At 40.4% G+C, this 16,408-nt stretch overlaps 1 protein-coding gene across 1 annotated transcript in view; it reads left to right on the forward strand.

The window, feature by feature from the left end:
• The window catches only part of ADGB (androglobin), a 313,568-nt gene that overhangs the window by 62,224 nt on the left and 234,936 nt on the right, over window positions 1-16,408 (forward strand). The window contains exon 9 of the mRNA XM_063443590.1: window positions 10,138-10,260. Coding sequence (XP_063299660.1) covers window positions 10,138-10,260 — 123 coding nt within the window. The remainder of the gene's footprint in view (window positions 1-10,137; window positions 10,261-16,408) is intronic.

Genomic DNA, 16,408 nt, shown 5'->3' on the forward strand with positions numbered 1-16,408 from the left:
GGGTCCCCATACCAAGAACCGGCCCATTTCCTAAAAAGGAGAGAACCCCTACCCATACATAACAGATTCCTAACCCTAGACGAATTTGAGGATCAGGATTTTTGGAGGAGCAGGGGAAAAGAGAGACACAAAAGGGAAGACACTACAAACATCACAACACCTTACAAAAGACAAAGAAATTCGAGTGTAGAGGAACTAGAGGAGGAAAACATATCCAAAAAGGAAAAACGAGAGAGGCCACAAAGAAATTAGATCCCATAAAGGGGATCTTTAATTTAAGCCAGAAAATTCTAACAGAACATCATAAAAAAGTGCTAACAAAAGGCCTAAAATTTGCCCCAAATAGACCTCTGAACCAGTTCGAATTTTACATAGATCTAAATAAATTTAAAAGAAATGTGTGCCTAAAAAAATACTTTGCTAGGAACCCTATAGAACGACAATATAATCAAGAGGAGGAAACAAGACACACTAAATTAAAAGAAAAATCTACATTTTATCCAAAACAAATGATCTCTGAAAAAATGGTCACATTTGAAACCATGGTGATGACGGAAATTAAAAAATTGGAGAAAAAAGATAATTTTAATTATAATCTTACCATGCAAGAGAGACAAGCCTTGAAAGATTTAAAATCAGATACTGACCTGGTTATTAAGCCGGCAGATAAGGGAGGGGGGATAGTCCTAATGTCAAAAGAGCTATACTGCAAAGAGGCCGAAAGACTACTATCAGACGCACACACATATCAAAAACTTAATCACAACCCCAGTAATAACATGAATCAAAACTTTTTAAATTTTTTTAACAAAGGTAAGGAGTTACATATTTTAAATGAAAAAGAATTCGACTTTTTAAATATCAAATATCCAAAAATTCCTGTATTTTATTTTTTACCGAAAATTCATAAAGATGTAAATAATCCTCCGGGGAGACCCATTGTAGCAGGGATAGACTCAATATCAAGCAGGTTATCCCAATATGTAGATATTCACCTTCAACCCCTCGTTAAGAAAACTACCTCATACATTAAAGATACCATTTCCATTTTAAATATTTTAAAAGAATGTTCTTGGAACCCAAACTGTTTTTTAGTCACTAGTGACGTTACGGCCCTCTATAGCAATATCCCACATAGTTACGGGTGTAATGCCACTAAATTTTTCTTAACCAATACCTCAGATTTAACAAGCACTAAAATAGATTATATTTTGGAAGGTATGGATTTAATCCTAAAGAATAACTTTTTTTGGTATGGAGAAGAATTTTATCTCCAGATCAATGGTACGGCCATGGGGACCAAGTTTGCCCCCAGCTATGCAAATTTATTTATGGCCCATTGGGAGGAAGAGTTCATCTACGGCCAGCATGGCTGGAGGCAGAACTTGGTCACCTATGGCCGGTACATTGATGACATCTTTTTTATTTGGGAAGGAGAGGAAGAAGATTTGATGACATTTCTAAATTATCTAAATAACAACACATGGGGGATAACACTCACCAACAACTGGAGCAAATCAGAAATCATATTTCTGGACCTACAAATATATATAGAAGATGGTAGTATTAAGACCAGAAATCACTTCAAAACGGTAGAAGCTAATAGTTTCATAGGTAGAGAAAGCTGTCATTTTGCCCCTTGGCTCGAGAACGCCCCTAGAGGGCAATTCCTGCGTATTCGCAGAAATTGCACGGATCTCACCACTTTTGAGACCCAATCAAATAAGACTAAACAAGAATTCATAGAGAAAGGCTATGAGGAAATAAAATTGGAAGAAGCTAGGAAAGAGGTAAAAATAATGGAGAGGGAGAAGCTCTTAAAATACAAAGAAAAAAATGACAATGAACTTAAAGAAATCCCCTTCATATGCAATTATAGCACGCAAAATCATAAAGTCAGAAATATCATTTCCAAATTCTGGCCCATTCTCCTTCAAGACCCGATAGCACAAACCTTCCTCCCTGAAAGACCCAGATTTATACATAGGGGAGTAAACAATTTACGCACGGCACTTACATCCAGCTTCCTAAAAGAAAGAAAAACTAATGACACATTTTTAAATTTAGAAAAAGGTTTTTTTGGATGCGGAAGCTGTCTAGCATGCAAAAGAACTACCAGCAAAAAGAGACATTTGAATCATTTTTTTAGCAAAGACGGAACTAAATATAAAATTAAAGAACTCCTGACTTGCCATTCCAATAATCTCATTTATTGCATGGTATGCCCTTGTGGTTTACAATATATAGGGAAAACCACAAGGGCACTGCATATAAGAATTGAAGAACATGGAAGGAATATATCTAAAGGGTTTGAGAACCACAGTGTCTCGGCCCATTACAAAATTCACCACAATTGTGAAACAGCCGGTACCCAATTCTTTGCGATTAAAAAACTAGAAAGAGATTGGAGAGGAGGAAATTTTGATACAAGAATGAGTAAGAACGAGATGGAATGGATTTTTAAACTAAACACGCTCATCCCATATGGTCTTAACACGGACTTTGAGATGTGCCACTTTTTAAGATAAATATATGTTTTATTTCAATTTTAGGAGGTTATCGTTCTTATGATAGATTTTAATTAAGTCTTTGTATGCCTTTGTAGTTCCGATACTGTTATTTTTATATATAGGATATTTTTATTTATGACTATATCTATGCACTATATGGTCCTGGTTATGTATACAGTTCTATGATTAATTGCCTAGTTGCCACATTAGATCTCTCTATTAATGCCCCGTTTGGACGTCTATAGCAAGGATTCACTATGAAAAATTCATGCACTTTATGGTCCTGGTTATTTATACATGTATATTATTCATTTCCCCTGTTGCTACAACGTTTCTATATAAAACTACTGGTCTCTTTGTAATATATTTATGGCCCCATTCATTCAGAATCATATATATTTATCCCCCGTTTTTTCAGTATAAGATTTAAGAAAGAATCAGTCTTTCCCCTCATTTGAACTTTTGCCATTATGAAAGTATATGTTTTTCTTATCCCTACATCTATCCCCCATCGTTGTGGAATGATACCACACACTTCTGGGTATCGGCCGAGTGAACCGCAAGGTGGAACGCATGACGTAACGGCCGAGAGACACGTGACCGGAAGTGATGCGGAAACCCGGAAATACACGAAAACGAGACGTGAATCGCAGGGCGTCACCGTTCCCATGGAGATAGCCCGCGAAATCACGGACTCTTAATCAAAGATTGGACTCTTAAAGACGTATAAAAGCAGAAACAGGTCCCAAAGAAGAAATAGAGACTTTTTTATCCAGTTGAAGAAGCTGTTGAAGCGAAACGCGTCCTGGAACTTGGAGAATACCGGTCTTTATTTATTTGGACTTTTTTATGCCCACACAGTGTTTTTATATTGCTATATATAGTTTTTTATTGTTAAAAATAGTTTTATGTAATAAATATACTTATATTTCTATAAACACTGGTGGCATTGTTCCTGCTCTTAAAGAAGGTGTGTGGTCCTTAACCACATATACCCGTGATCAGAGCCGATGTGGATGGCTCTGTGTCTGTGAGTACAAATCTGTTCTTTTTCACACATATTTGGAACCATACGGTACTGCACCATATATATGTTTTAACGTTTCAGAGTTTTAAAGACAACAATATCCAGCAAAAAGAAGGGATAGGGTCGCCTCCACGGACCCCACAGGCGATCAAATTGAGCTATACACTATTAGCTCTCCAAAGTGTGAGTGGGAATTTTTCCCTCTTAATTCAAATCTATTTTCATTTGTGTCACAGTTTACACTATGTTTGGTATATTCTGTTTTTTTTAAGGTACTGATTACCAACTTAGGACACCTTTGTATATACCTAAAAGGTACTGCTTATGCATATATTCACATGTCAAAGTTTATTCACCAATTGTAAATAGGAAAAAACACTATTGTTATAATCTAATATTTTATAGCGCTTCACCAGTACACTACCACATTATAGTAATAAATCGTAAGCTATTAGAGGAGCTCGTTACTGTATGTCAAACATAAGGTTGTCAAAGTGACTATCAGCGTCGCGATACCTGTGAAGTACAACGTTAGTGCAGCAGTGATACACATTTTCCTGTTTGCGTTTTCTTGTTATCGGGCAGGCGTAAGCAACCATCTCATGTCGTCACGACAACAAGTACAGGTATATTATTATTATACAGTTCATGCTATGGCAGGTAGAGGATCTGCACAACATTATAGTGAGGAGCGGGGTGAACGCTTAGTCAGCATGAGTAGAAAAGTAAGCATTGAATGAGTAATAAAATTAAGAGTAATAGTAAGAAACATAAACATAAATAACACTGCTTAATAACAACAGGGACTGGAGCAAACTTTTGTTAACAGAGGGTAGACACAGGACTAGTATTGCCCCATTCGTATTCCGAAACATAGCTCGTGAGGGTGTGCATTACCGTCTGCCCACTGCCAGGTAGGTTTTTCAGGGTAACACCATATAAAAGCTTATGTGTGTATCACGTCTCAACCGCATGTTCCTGCCATAGAGTAGTAAGACAGCATTGGCACGATAGTGAGGTACAATTTATATGTTGTCTGTAGCAACGGAAGGACAGTGAGTGTGTGCTAAGGAACCAGCGGTGCTGTTCCAGAACTGTTGTATAGGTGTCTGAGTGGGGGATAATCTGAGTGACTCGTGAAGGACAAGTCCTATATTTACCGGTAGTTAAGATTATTGGTTTAGGGGAGGGAGGAGTAAGCAGGCCGATTACATTTGCCGTGTAGGGCAGAACTAAGCGTCTCCGGGTGTATCTGGGCCTAGCAGGGTGGGTTTTAGAGTGTAGGGAGACGAGTGTATCGTTACCAATGTGTGGTGTTGCATCTAGTATAGTGAGTGTAGGAAGAAAACAATACATATAGATTGACTTTTGAGTCCCGGTAGGAACGTGCATAAGCACCATGACCTGGACGGTGGAGGTGGGTCGTTCATTGGCAGGATAGTCCAGGGTGTGGGGGCTCCGTAGATGGCCACTTGGGCTGAAGCCTTCATTGTCTGCATCTGGCTCTGCAACCTCCTGTGGCAAAAATGTGTGGGCCTTGGTGTCAATGTTTGCGTCCCAGTCAGGAGATTCCCAGGGGCTGGGGTGTTTCTCCGGCGTGTCAGGCGGTGTCTACGTTGTACCTCCGATTGGTTATCGTTAGTGATCAGTTGAGGCTTGTTCGTTGGATTGGAGCTCGCCGATCATCGGGTATGCTGAATCACGGCAGGGTACGTTAGGGCCACCGCCAGGGGAGGTCTGTGAAGTCCATGAAACTAATAACTAGGAAATAACAATTGGGCAATAGTTCAACGGCATATTGAGCTGCCCTCCGGACGTCTCGAGCCCCTGTGGGCGGTTCATGGTGCCGTGCTGGTAGGTGGAAGTGTTTGTAATCCCCATTCAGGTGGTGATCGAGGCGTAGGCGTCTGGCGTGTTGTTATTAGGTACAAACGCTGCAATTCGAGCCGGATCCCAGTTGTGAGTTGGGGAGGCATGGTCTTGGGGTCCATCTTGGGAGTGTGGGTCCTGTGGTAGGCCCAAGGTTCTCAGGAGATTCGCTGTGTCCCGAGTGTCGTGGATCTGGTGCGTTTTTCCCCCTTGTTGTACGAGGAGCGTTTGGGAGGGTCGCCAACGGTAAGGTATGTTGTGTCGCTGGAGCAAGGTTGTGAGGGGCCGCAGCGACCTGCGCCAAGCTAGGGTGCTTCCAGACAGGTCAGAGTAGAAGGTCAGGTGCATGGCCTCAAACTGCAGTGGGGTTTTATCGCGGAGGGCCGCGAGGACCGCCGACTTATCTTTTCCATTCCTGAAGGTGATTATGGTATCTCTTGTGGCCGTGGCTGGGGCCTTGGGGGGTTTGGGGACCCGGAAAAGGTCAGTGGGTGTGATGGGTGTAGCTTGGTTGGGAGGTAGTATGGCCGACAGTACCCGTTTGAGTGTCCGCGGCAACTCCGCCTCTGGTATCTCGTCTGGGATCCCCCTAACCTTAAGATTATGTCTCCTCCTGGAGTCTTCCAGGGCAGCATAACGCCGTTCATGGAGTAGGTTCTGGCGTTGCAGATCTTGCACAGCAGCCTGTAATGAGGATATGTGCTGTTGGTTATCTTGAGAGGATACCTCCAGTGTCGATATGCGGCCTGTCAGGCCCTGCAGCTCACCCCTCAGAGCGGTAACGTCCGTGAGGATGTTCTTCTGCAGGTCTGCTAGCAGAGCTTTTAATACCCCAGTGGTCACCAGGTCGGCATCCATATCAGCCCTTGGTTTGGCAGGGTTCACCTTCTGCTTTGGGGCTGGAGCTGGGGCGTAATTGTCCTCTGCATCCCCAGAGCAGTCATCTGAGTAAAAGTCAGAGCAGCCTCCGTGGAGAGCCGCCATGTTGGATTCGCCTGTGAAGCGTGCTTGCCGCCACATGTCACTGATTGTTGGCCCCGGGGCAGGTTTGTCCGCCGTCGGTCTTTTATTCTTCCGCCCCATGACGCTGGGTATATTCCCCCGTTTGTGTAGCTGTCTTTGGGGGTGATAGGAGTGGTATTTCTGCGGTATTTAGGTTCTATTCTCGCTTTTCGCTCGGAGCTTCAGGATTGTGCGTCTGCTTGCCTCGGCAGTCAGGCTCCGCCCCCCGATCTGGGTTTATTAAAGTAAGAATTATTGAAGGTAAATGAGTGGTATAAATATTTACCACTATTTTAATATCTGTGTTTAGTAATGATATGGGTCTTAAATTTTGGGCTCTATCAGGGAGCTTGCCAGGTTTACGCAGAGTTAATATATGGGCCATTAACATCTCTGATGGCATATTTCATTGTTTTATCATGTAATTAAATGTTTGTTCCAAATTTGGCGTTATAACTGAAGAAACATTTTAATAATATACATATGTAAAGCCGTCTGGGCCTAGTGACTTCCTAAGTAGTAATAATTCTACGGTCTGCTGAATCTCCTGGGCAGAGATCGGAGCACTCAAAACTTTTTTATGAAGTTGAATAAGGGATGGCAAATTAGTTCAATTGAGAAATTAATCAATTTCTTGTAATGAGAGTTGGTGGAGTTGTCCATCATATGAAGGTTGTAGAGTAATTTCTAACAATTTGCCAGCTCATTATTTATGTCTTGTGGATTTGTCAGTTTTCCATGTGGATTTGTCCTGAGCGTATTCTCTTATTTTTAATCTTTGAAGTATTTGAATAGTTTTAGAAAAATGTATATCATTAATTAATTTAGTCAGGTTGATCTGAAGGAGCTAAAAAAATAAACATAGTTGTATTGTATAAGTTACGCAATAGTTCTATATATTTTTTTTCCTCTCTGCCCATTTTACATAAGAAGCCTGGCTTATAAATGAACCCCAAAGCACTGAGTTATGTGCAAACGGCAATCGAATTATTTACTTTAAATATTTTTTTTATTCTGTCAAAATTTTATTTTTAAAAGCTTCATTGTGTAACAAGGAATCATTAAGTCCCCAGGTTGCTTGTCCTCTATATTTACTTTGATCCTTAAGTGCTAAAGTTATAGGGTCGTGGTCTGACCACTCTATATTTTCTCTAACGCTTTGTGTAACATATGGTAGTAGAGCTCCTGAAACAAAATCAATTCTGGAGTGTGTTTTATACACTGGTGAAAAATAGGTATAGCTTCTTTCACCCAGATGCAGAGTTCTTCATACATCATACAACCCAAAGTCCATAATCACTTTAAGTAAGGCTTTACATTGAGGCTTATTTCTGAGATGTTTAAAGTAATGTAGTATCTACCTGAGGGTCCATGATGTGATTTAGATCACCACACACTATCAATGTCCCTATCTGAGTTGGAGTTAGTTTTTATAGAATTTTATATAAAATTCCTCTGTTGATCATTAGACCTATAAATATTTACAATAGTATAGAATATATAATTTATCAAACATTGCAAAATGATATATCTACCATGGCTATCTATTTTAATGTTCAATAATTCAAAGGAAAGTGTTTTGTGTACAAGTATTGAAACACCTCTAGATTTAGAAGAATGGGTAGCGCGATATTGTATCGGATATTCTCTGCGTCCAAAGGTTGGCACTCTGTTTCTCACGAAGTGAGTGTCCTGGACACAGAGAATATTGATTTGTGTTCTCTTAGCTTCTTCTTGTAATATACGTATTTTATTGAATGTGTTAAGTCCTCGTGCATTATATGAACTTATTTTCATATAACTTATATACATTTTTTGCTTAATTGAAAAATTAACTTAAAATTATATAATTCTTGTAAACCTAGTTCACTTAAGTTCAGAAAAACCATAACCAAACTACTAAAATGTCTTTGCATATACATAAAACCTAAGAGGATCCAGGGGGTCGGGGCCTGACTGCAAAGCAGAGCAGACACAGGTTACTGCTGCTCTTGCTTCTCACCGCATATCTTGCCGATTTACGCTGAGCAGAGGCTGTGACCCGACTTATTTTGGCTGCCAAGAGATCTGGGATACCGAGCCTGATAGGATTATACCACACAAGTGGACTTTTGCAACGGTTCTGACAGCCCAGACACTGCGGCCTACAAGCATGGCAGGCGCGGGAGAGACGGCTGGTCTCCTGCCGTCTCATCACACTGCAAGGCAAAGCTTGAGCCCCCCCCCCCCCCTTATGGACCGGCGGGGGTTATCCAGGACCTCACCGACTTGGCATGCACGGCACTGTCGACTACACCTGCCCTTTACAGCATGGGCTTCGGACATGCCGGGCCCAGCAATATGGCAGACGCAGCCCGAATATCGACAACAGCACTCACGCAATCACCAACCGCAAGCCTTTATCTGATTTTTCAACACTTTTGGGACCAGCTAGAGAATCTCCTCACAGGGCCTCCCACTACCCACGGAGAGAAGCCACAGGGGACAGGGGTGCGGAGACGGAGCAAGCCTATCCCGGGTAAAGCAAACCCCCTCATACGCAAAAAGCGCACCAAACGCCCACCCGGGCTGAGGGTTGCAAGGAAGAAACCTCCGAAGCATCGGCCACTACGCAGGAAGACCGGCCACTGCTGGCGGCGGCAAAAAAATGGGGACTTCTGTGGCGCCCCTGAAAGGAAAGACCCGCTCTCAACGAAAACCTGAGTCTGTGGCACGCAGATGTAGACCCTGGGGCTGGGGAGAGGCTGCTCCTTTCTCGCAGCTCACCTTCACCCTCCAGAATTACCAAGCATCGGAAATTTCACTGCCCAGCGAGGGTATTGGCTGACACGGCGGTCCATGAATTGTGTCCCCGAATAAGATCCAGTGTTATGACCGGACTGACACCATGCGACAATTGATCCATTACTGTTATGTGTCTCCCTACCCCCACGAGCGGACTCTGTCTTTTAAGCTATCCGCACCTACTGGATTTTCAGACTTATCTGCAAACTCGCGGGATGCCCGGTATCCAACGACTCTACCTAATGCCTTAGTAAACACATCTTTCTATATTTTCCATGTATATAAGCTTGTTTTGATTTATCTTTCGGAGTCCCCACAACCGTAGCAACCAAATACATGGTGACGTGTGTGCCATAGGGTGGATATCAGCCTGTTGAATTACTCTAATCCTGTTAATATATAAGTGATAATTATACATTTATGTGTATATATAGCCTGAAATACCCTAATTTCTACATACACATATTCTGGTAGCACACTCATGAATAACAAGCCAAGCCTGATCTAGCTAATGTAAACTCATTGTGACATCACATGCTCTAGGTTAACCCTGCCTTCATTTTACTAATTCATAGACTAGCCAGTTAACCTTGTCAGGGGTATGCTACAATGCCTGAGCTAGATAAGTATCTTTAGGCTGTGAAATGCAACACACTTAAAAACGTATTATTTTGTTTAAAAGTATTGCTCACCGACATTTAATAGTTGATAACTAGCATGTTTTCCATTTACTATTATTATTAACTGTGTGTGCTCACTGAAGGGTGTAATTTTTTTTATTTATTGTATAAATGTTTATTTAAGATGATAGGGAAGACAACTTCCATTACATCCACATATGGGATATATAAAAAAGAAGCGCCAACACACCTTATTCTTTGTTTTTCACATATACATTTATATTTATGTTCTTTTTAATATGATTCAGTTTTTTTTTTCTTGCAGAGAAATCTGATGTAAAGGACACCGGGAAAAAAAAACCTGAAAAGGATAAAAGCAGGTCTGCATCTCATTCTGCACGGCCTCCTTCAGAGCCTTCAAACACTCTTCAGCAATTATTACAAGAAAGTAAGTTATTTATTAGACGTTTAATGTAACCAATATCCGTATTACAAATATGCAATGCATGGACCAATAGTTGCAGACCATAGATAGCCATCCATGTCTTGGTACCTTTGGATGCTTCTCCCCACTCATGTCACCAAGCAGCACCACGTGTCCTTCAGGTATAAGTTTAGATGCAGGAGGTTACGCAATTTTTCAACCATACAGCCTACTTTTTAGCATGACAATTCTGATTCTAAACATTTAAAATATGCCATTCCATGTTTATATACCCTCAACACAGACAAAACAACACCCTGTCATGGTTTGCATTAGATATACAAGAGTGTGTTTTCATCTCACCCAGTTAGCCTCTAATGATTGTGTCCTCTGTTCTCATTTGCATGATACTGTATGTCCCTTGGACCTCAGCTTGTTCTAGTTTACTGTGTTGGCCTGTTCCTAGACTTTTTCACCTACCCAGGCACCAGCCATCTCGAACATCTGGTAATAGGCTGCTATCTGTTCTGCTCTTTAGGCTCTTAGGCTTGACCTAAGTTCTGCATACAAAATGTAATTCAATGTCCAACAGATTATGCATGCTAGTGGAAATACATGAGCTTATCTATAATAGTGAGAAGAGAGTGAGCTTTGTTGATTTGAATGCAATGTTACAGGGGAATTAAAGTGAAATTAAAACTGGCATGGAAGGTGGGATAAACTGACTTTTCCTTTTTTTTAATATAAAAAGAAGCAACAATTTAAATAGAGCATCAGCTGTGTAGAATGTACATTTTTGTGCAAATAAATTCATTACACCGACAGTGGTCTCGCAGCTAGTCTGGCTAGAGTCATATTTTGTCCATGTTTGCTTTCAGCCCATCATTGGATAATTTTGACTTGAATCAGTACAGGGGTCCTAGATCAGGGTTTCTCTATCAACCCCTATAAAACCAAACTGCTAGCCATACAGCATTTTGTAAACTGACAAATGGGGTCTCAGTAACGCGAGACAAAATGGCAAAATATAAAAATAAATGCCACTTTATCTCCATAGAAAGAATTTCTTTATGATTTTCAATGCTGGCTAATATTAAGGAAGTTGTGGCGTAGAAAAAAAGGCTAGTGGCTCTTGAATTATTTGAAGTAATAATTTTAATACTTGAAGCTAAAAATGCCATCTGGATTTGATATTACAGACAGAGATGTGTTTGGAATGAAATGACAGTGGATTATAGCATTCACATGAAATAATGTGGTATTTTATGCAATCCAAAAGCATCTGCAGGGTCTTCATAGAGAACCTAAAGGGCAATATTGCTTTTAATGAAACCAATCGACAGCTGCGCTTCACAATGAAGTTATTTGCATAATACGAAGGGCAAATATAAATAGCCAGCCATGCACTTCTTGAACTCTTTGTAGAAGTGATGAATTGGCTCATCTTAAACTCTTGTCTCCCTCCAGAAATCTAAATTATTTAAATACACAACACCTGGAAGATTTAAATAAAGAGCAGAAAGTAATGGTATTCAATTGTACATAATCTTTAATCTTCATATTTTCTTTTTTTCATTTACCGGTATGTTCTTGGCTTGGCACTGGCAATGCAATAGCAAGAAGGAAATCGAGATAAAACTAATTGTACAATGTTTGAATGAGTTTACATGTTTGTTATAAATTATTGTAGCAGAAGCAGTGCAATGTAACTGCATTCAAACATGAATGCCAATTGCAAAATAACAAAGGACCCTGAGTAATGTTTCCATTCTTGGGTAACCTGTGAAAAAAACAATAATTTAACATCCCTGGCATTCATCATTACAAGCTTGTTAATACCTGAGATATATACTATTTTCGAACTTCACTGCATACTTCTCAAGTATTAACCCATCCAACCAATCAACAGCTCTGTTTGCTATCTCTTGGGGAAATATATTCAACTTTTAATAGGCCCACATTGGAATGCAAACAGACAGTTTTCTTTTCCATTTAAATAGGTAAAGGATGCTTTGTCAGTATTCTTATTATTTGTCCTGCCTTATTCCATAATCCAAGTATTTGATGCTTGGTATCCAAATTACTTTTACCCATATGAAGGCTAGAGCCTATACATAGTTGGATACAAAATATGTACTGCGTAAATATTTTACTCTGATTAAATGCACTGTACCGAGACATTCTTTGTTCAAACCCAGTCTGAAAACAATAATAGTATACATCACCCTTGATTAACAAGCTCTGACTGCAACCATCAGGAAAGACAATTTCTGAATCACCCTCAGATTCAATAATATCACCAACCACCGTCATTCTTTAGGTCACTGCAAGGTGTAGTTGCTAAAATGTAAGACTTCCATCAGATAAACTAGACAGCTCCAGAACCTTTCCAGACCCAGCAATCTTTGAGTTTAACAATAAGTAAATTAAAACAATAACTAAATACATTGCTACTGTTGTGTCCAATTGCATATCTTCCATTTATTTCTGACCCCATGACATTATTGCAAAAAACTAATTACCTATATTGTTTTGCTTTTTTTTTTTTTACCCTGAAGACGATTCCAAATCAGCAATTTATTAGAAGGATATATAATAAGAAGATTATTAACTAAAGGGCGAATTGACAGGAATTCAATGTGAAGTCAGTTGTTTTCAGTTTGGCTATTTTGCCGTCAATTGTAAATGACTTGTGCCTCTTGAATTTCTAATAGTACAAAATATAGGGTGCGCAATAATAATCACCAACACACAGTGAGATATACTTATTACAGTAAAAGTCCTGATGGTACACCCCTGATTAATCTGCAAAACAGAAAAGCTGACATAGCATAATACCTTTTTGTCACACAGAAAAATTAGATGTGTCAACTTTTTCAATTGTGTTGCACATTCGCTCCATACCTTAACATTGTTTGCGGCATAGAGGTCTACTGGGTTTTTTGTGAATGTCAGTCCCAGGTATTTAATATTGTCAGATTGTTATTCAAAATTGTATGTGTGTTGAAGATAGGTAAGAGTGGTTGCTGGGATACCAATGTTTAAAGCCTACGTTTTGCTGGTGTTAAGGGAATAGTAGGATACCTGTCCATTGTCCCGTGAGAGCTCTAGTAAGTGTGATAGTGTTTCCCTTTGGTTGATAACATATCGTAGGCAAATGTGCCAATATTTATTTCTCTGCCACATATCTCCAAGCCATGCATGTTTGGGTGTTCCCGTATGGATATCAGTAAGGGTTACTGGGCCAGTACGTAGCAGCCCTGCCGCGTTCCATTCGTAATCATGACGGTAGAGGACAGGAAACCTGTTTGCAATATTTGTGCAGATGGGCAGGAATAGAGTGCAAATATTTATTTAGTAACCTGGGGGAGCGGGGGGGGGGAACCATAGGAGTTAAATACCTTTTCAAGGAAGCTCCAACCGAGGTGGTCGAACGCTTTCTCAGAGTCCAACGCTAAGGGCAGACTACCCCGGCCGGACTTCCGAAGCTGTTCCAGCACCAATATTAGTTTGCGTGTATTATCCTGTCCCTGCCTCCCCGAGATAAAAATGTCACTGCAGCCATGTTGGGTCAGACTTTACTGTTATCTGACCAACTGCTGCTCAACCTCACTTGCCTGATGTTGCAATTGCTCTAAGTGCCAACAGATGTTCAGATAACAGTAGAATCTGACCTAACATGGCTATTTAATCAGATAAAACAAAGTGTGAAATGTTCTAAAATCAATCAATAGAAATCTTTCTAAAAATTAAGTTTCATTAAGTGTAATAAACTAAAAAATAAATTAAAAAAAAAGTAAGAATTTTATGACAATTGTCCTTAAGTCATATTGTTGTTACAAATTGGATCACACCTTACTCTGGCTCAATAGGTATCTTCCTTGCAGGAATGATCCAGTAAAAAAGGTAATACATCTTAAAGGACCACTCTAGTGCCAGGAAAACATACTCGTTTTCCTGGCACTGGAGTGCCCTGAGGGTGCCCCCACCCTCAGGGACCCACTCCCGCCGGGCTCTGGGGGAGGAAGGGGTTAAACTTACCTCTTTCTCCAGCGCCGGGCGGGGAGCTTTCCTCTTCCTCTCCTTCTTCCTTGCGACGTCATCGGCTGAATGCGCATGCGCGGCAGGAGCCGCGCTCGCATTCAGCCGGTCGCATAGGAAAGCATTTACAATGCTTTCCTATGGACGCTTGCGTGCTCTCACTGTGATTTTCACAGTGAGAAGCACGCAAGCGCCACTAGCGGCTGTCAATGAGACAGCCACTAGAGGTTTTGGAGGCTGGATTAACCCTCAGTATAAACATAGCAGTTTCTCTGAAACTGCTATGTTTATAAAAAAAGGGTTAATCCTAGAGGGACCTGGCACACAGACCACCTCATTAAGCTGAAGTGGTCTGGGTGCCTAGAGTGGTCCTTTAACTAAATATTACCCAGGTCTATTTTTTCTTTTTATATATATATATATATATTTTTTTTTTTTACAGAATAACTTTCAGTATCTGGGAATGAATCCAGTAACCTGGGAGGAATTGGAAATGTTTTATTTTGGATCATTTAAAACAGTGAAGTGTACTTGTATGGAGCTACTTAATTAAAATATATTTACATGTGAAACTGCTAAAATAAAAATATCGGTATATGCGAAGTAGTGATCTGTTATATTTACAGAACTGCATGTCTCTCAAATGCACCCATCTGTAAGACAACAAGATTTTCATAACAGCAGTAACAGTATTGTCAGATGTTTTTATGCAATTGGCAAAATACAGATTGGCACATTGCCAGTGGCAGTACACTGTGTATATTTTGGAAGAGATGGCAGATGGTATAATGGTAGCCAAATGATGCTGGGATATGTCTACAGATAAATGTGTTTTATAAGTGTGGTAAAATGGTCAGAACAATCAATATGTATGGATACATATAAATATAGTGACATAAATAATAATATTCATTGACCTACTACAGAATTCTTTATTTTTTTACCGCTCTTGACAAATTGGAAGGCATGGCCTGAAGTTGTGGGAGGGGCTATAGACCTACATAAGGGACTCCCCTTTTCCCTGCTTACCTTTGTGGGTCAGACGAATAGCCCCACCCTCCACTCCCATTGTTCATATTTCCTCTATGTAAGCCCACTTTTTACCGGCCTACAGCATACGTCGGTTTCGGCACACCTCAACCGATTATTCCTAAAGCTACATCGCTACAACCATCTTATTCTATATCATATGAGAATGCCCCGAACACAAATAATAAATATAACCAACCCCAACGGAGTTGTAAGTGGCAGAAGGCCAGATAGGAAGATGCATTATTCTACCGGCAATACCTAGCGACATTAGTGCCATGAATACGCATGTCTATGCGTATGTAATTTTGGACCCGCCTTATGAGGGTTTTTCTGTTTGGTTTTTCTTTCTGGTATACATGTTTTAGTGTGAAATATTAATAGAGTTAACGGTGTACATTAAGAGTCCCATTGAGAATGGGATGAGAAGTATAGAGAGGTGATAGGAGAATAGTGTGATGTAAGACAGAGAAGAGTCAGAGATTGTTACAAGATGAGGAGAGTTCTGGGTCGCGATCGGCAGAGGCATCAGGTAGGCCAGCAGGGTACGAGGACAGGGGGTAGCCAGGCAGAATCCCTCGGGTGCCCAGAGATGGAGTGCAGGCGGAAAGGAAATCACGGTGTAGGACGAGCCTGACCCTTCCCTTTCCGTTCTAAGTCCCCTAATTCTCCCCTATCGTCCCTGAGTAAGCTTCCCAGAACTGGATTTTTATAGAAACATTCATTTTGGAAATTTTAGCCTGCAGGAGGCTCTAAAATCATATCATGTGTGCAGCAGCTGCATAGAATATGTTTCCTTTTTTTTGGGCCTAGTTTACATCCCGAATTGGCTGATCACGTGTATTGGCATTTTTCTGCTCCCAATAAGCCTTTGAAAGGTTCGGATTGCTTTAATTATAGCAGTTAAACGCTTATCGAGAGCAGAAAAATATTGAATCCAAAACCTATATTTTACATTGAATTTATCGGCTTCTGTGATCAAATTCCATTTAACAGATAATTGGGCCTACCAGATTCGACAGCTAAAAATATAAAATTTTCTGACGCAAATCTTAAGAGCAGAGATGTATCTGTCAGAGTACTCTGATTGGTTGGCTTATAT

This window comes from Pelobates fuscus, chromosome 2 (assembly GCF_036172605.1).
Source record: "Pelobates fuscus isolate aPelFus1 chromosome 2, aPelFus1.pri, whole genome shotgun sequence".
In the NCBI taxonomy this organism is placed as follows: Eukaryota; Metazoa; Chordata; class Amphibia; order Anura; family Pelobatidae; genus Pelobates; species Pelobates fuscus.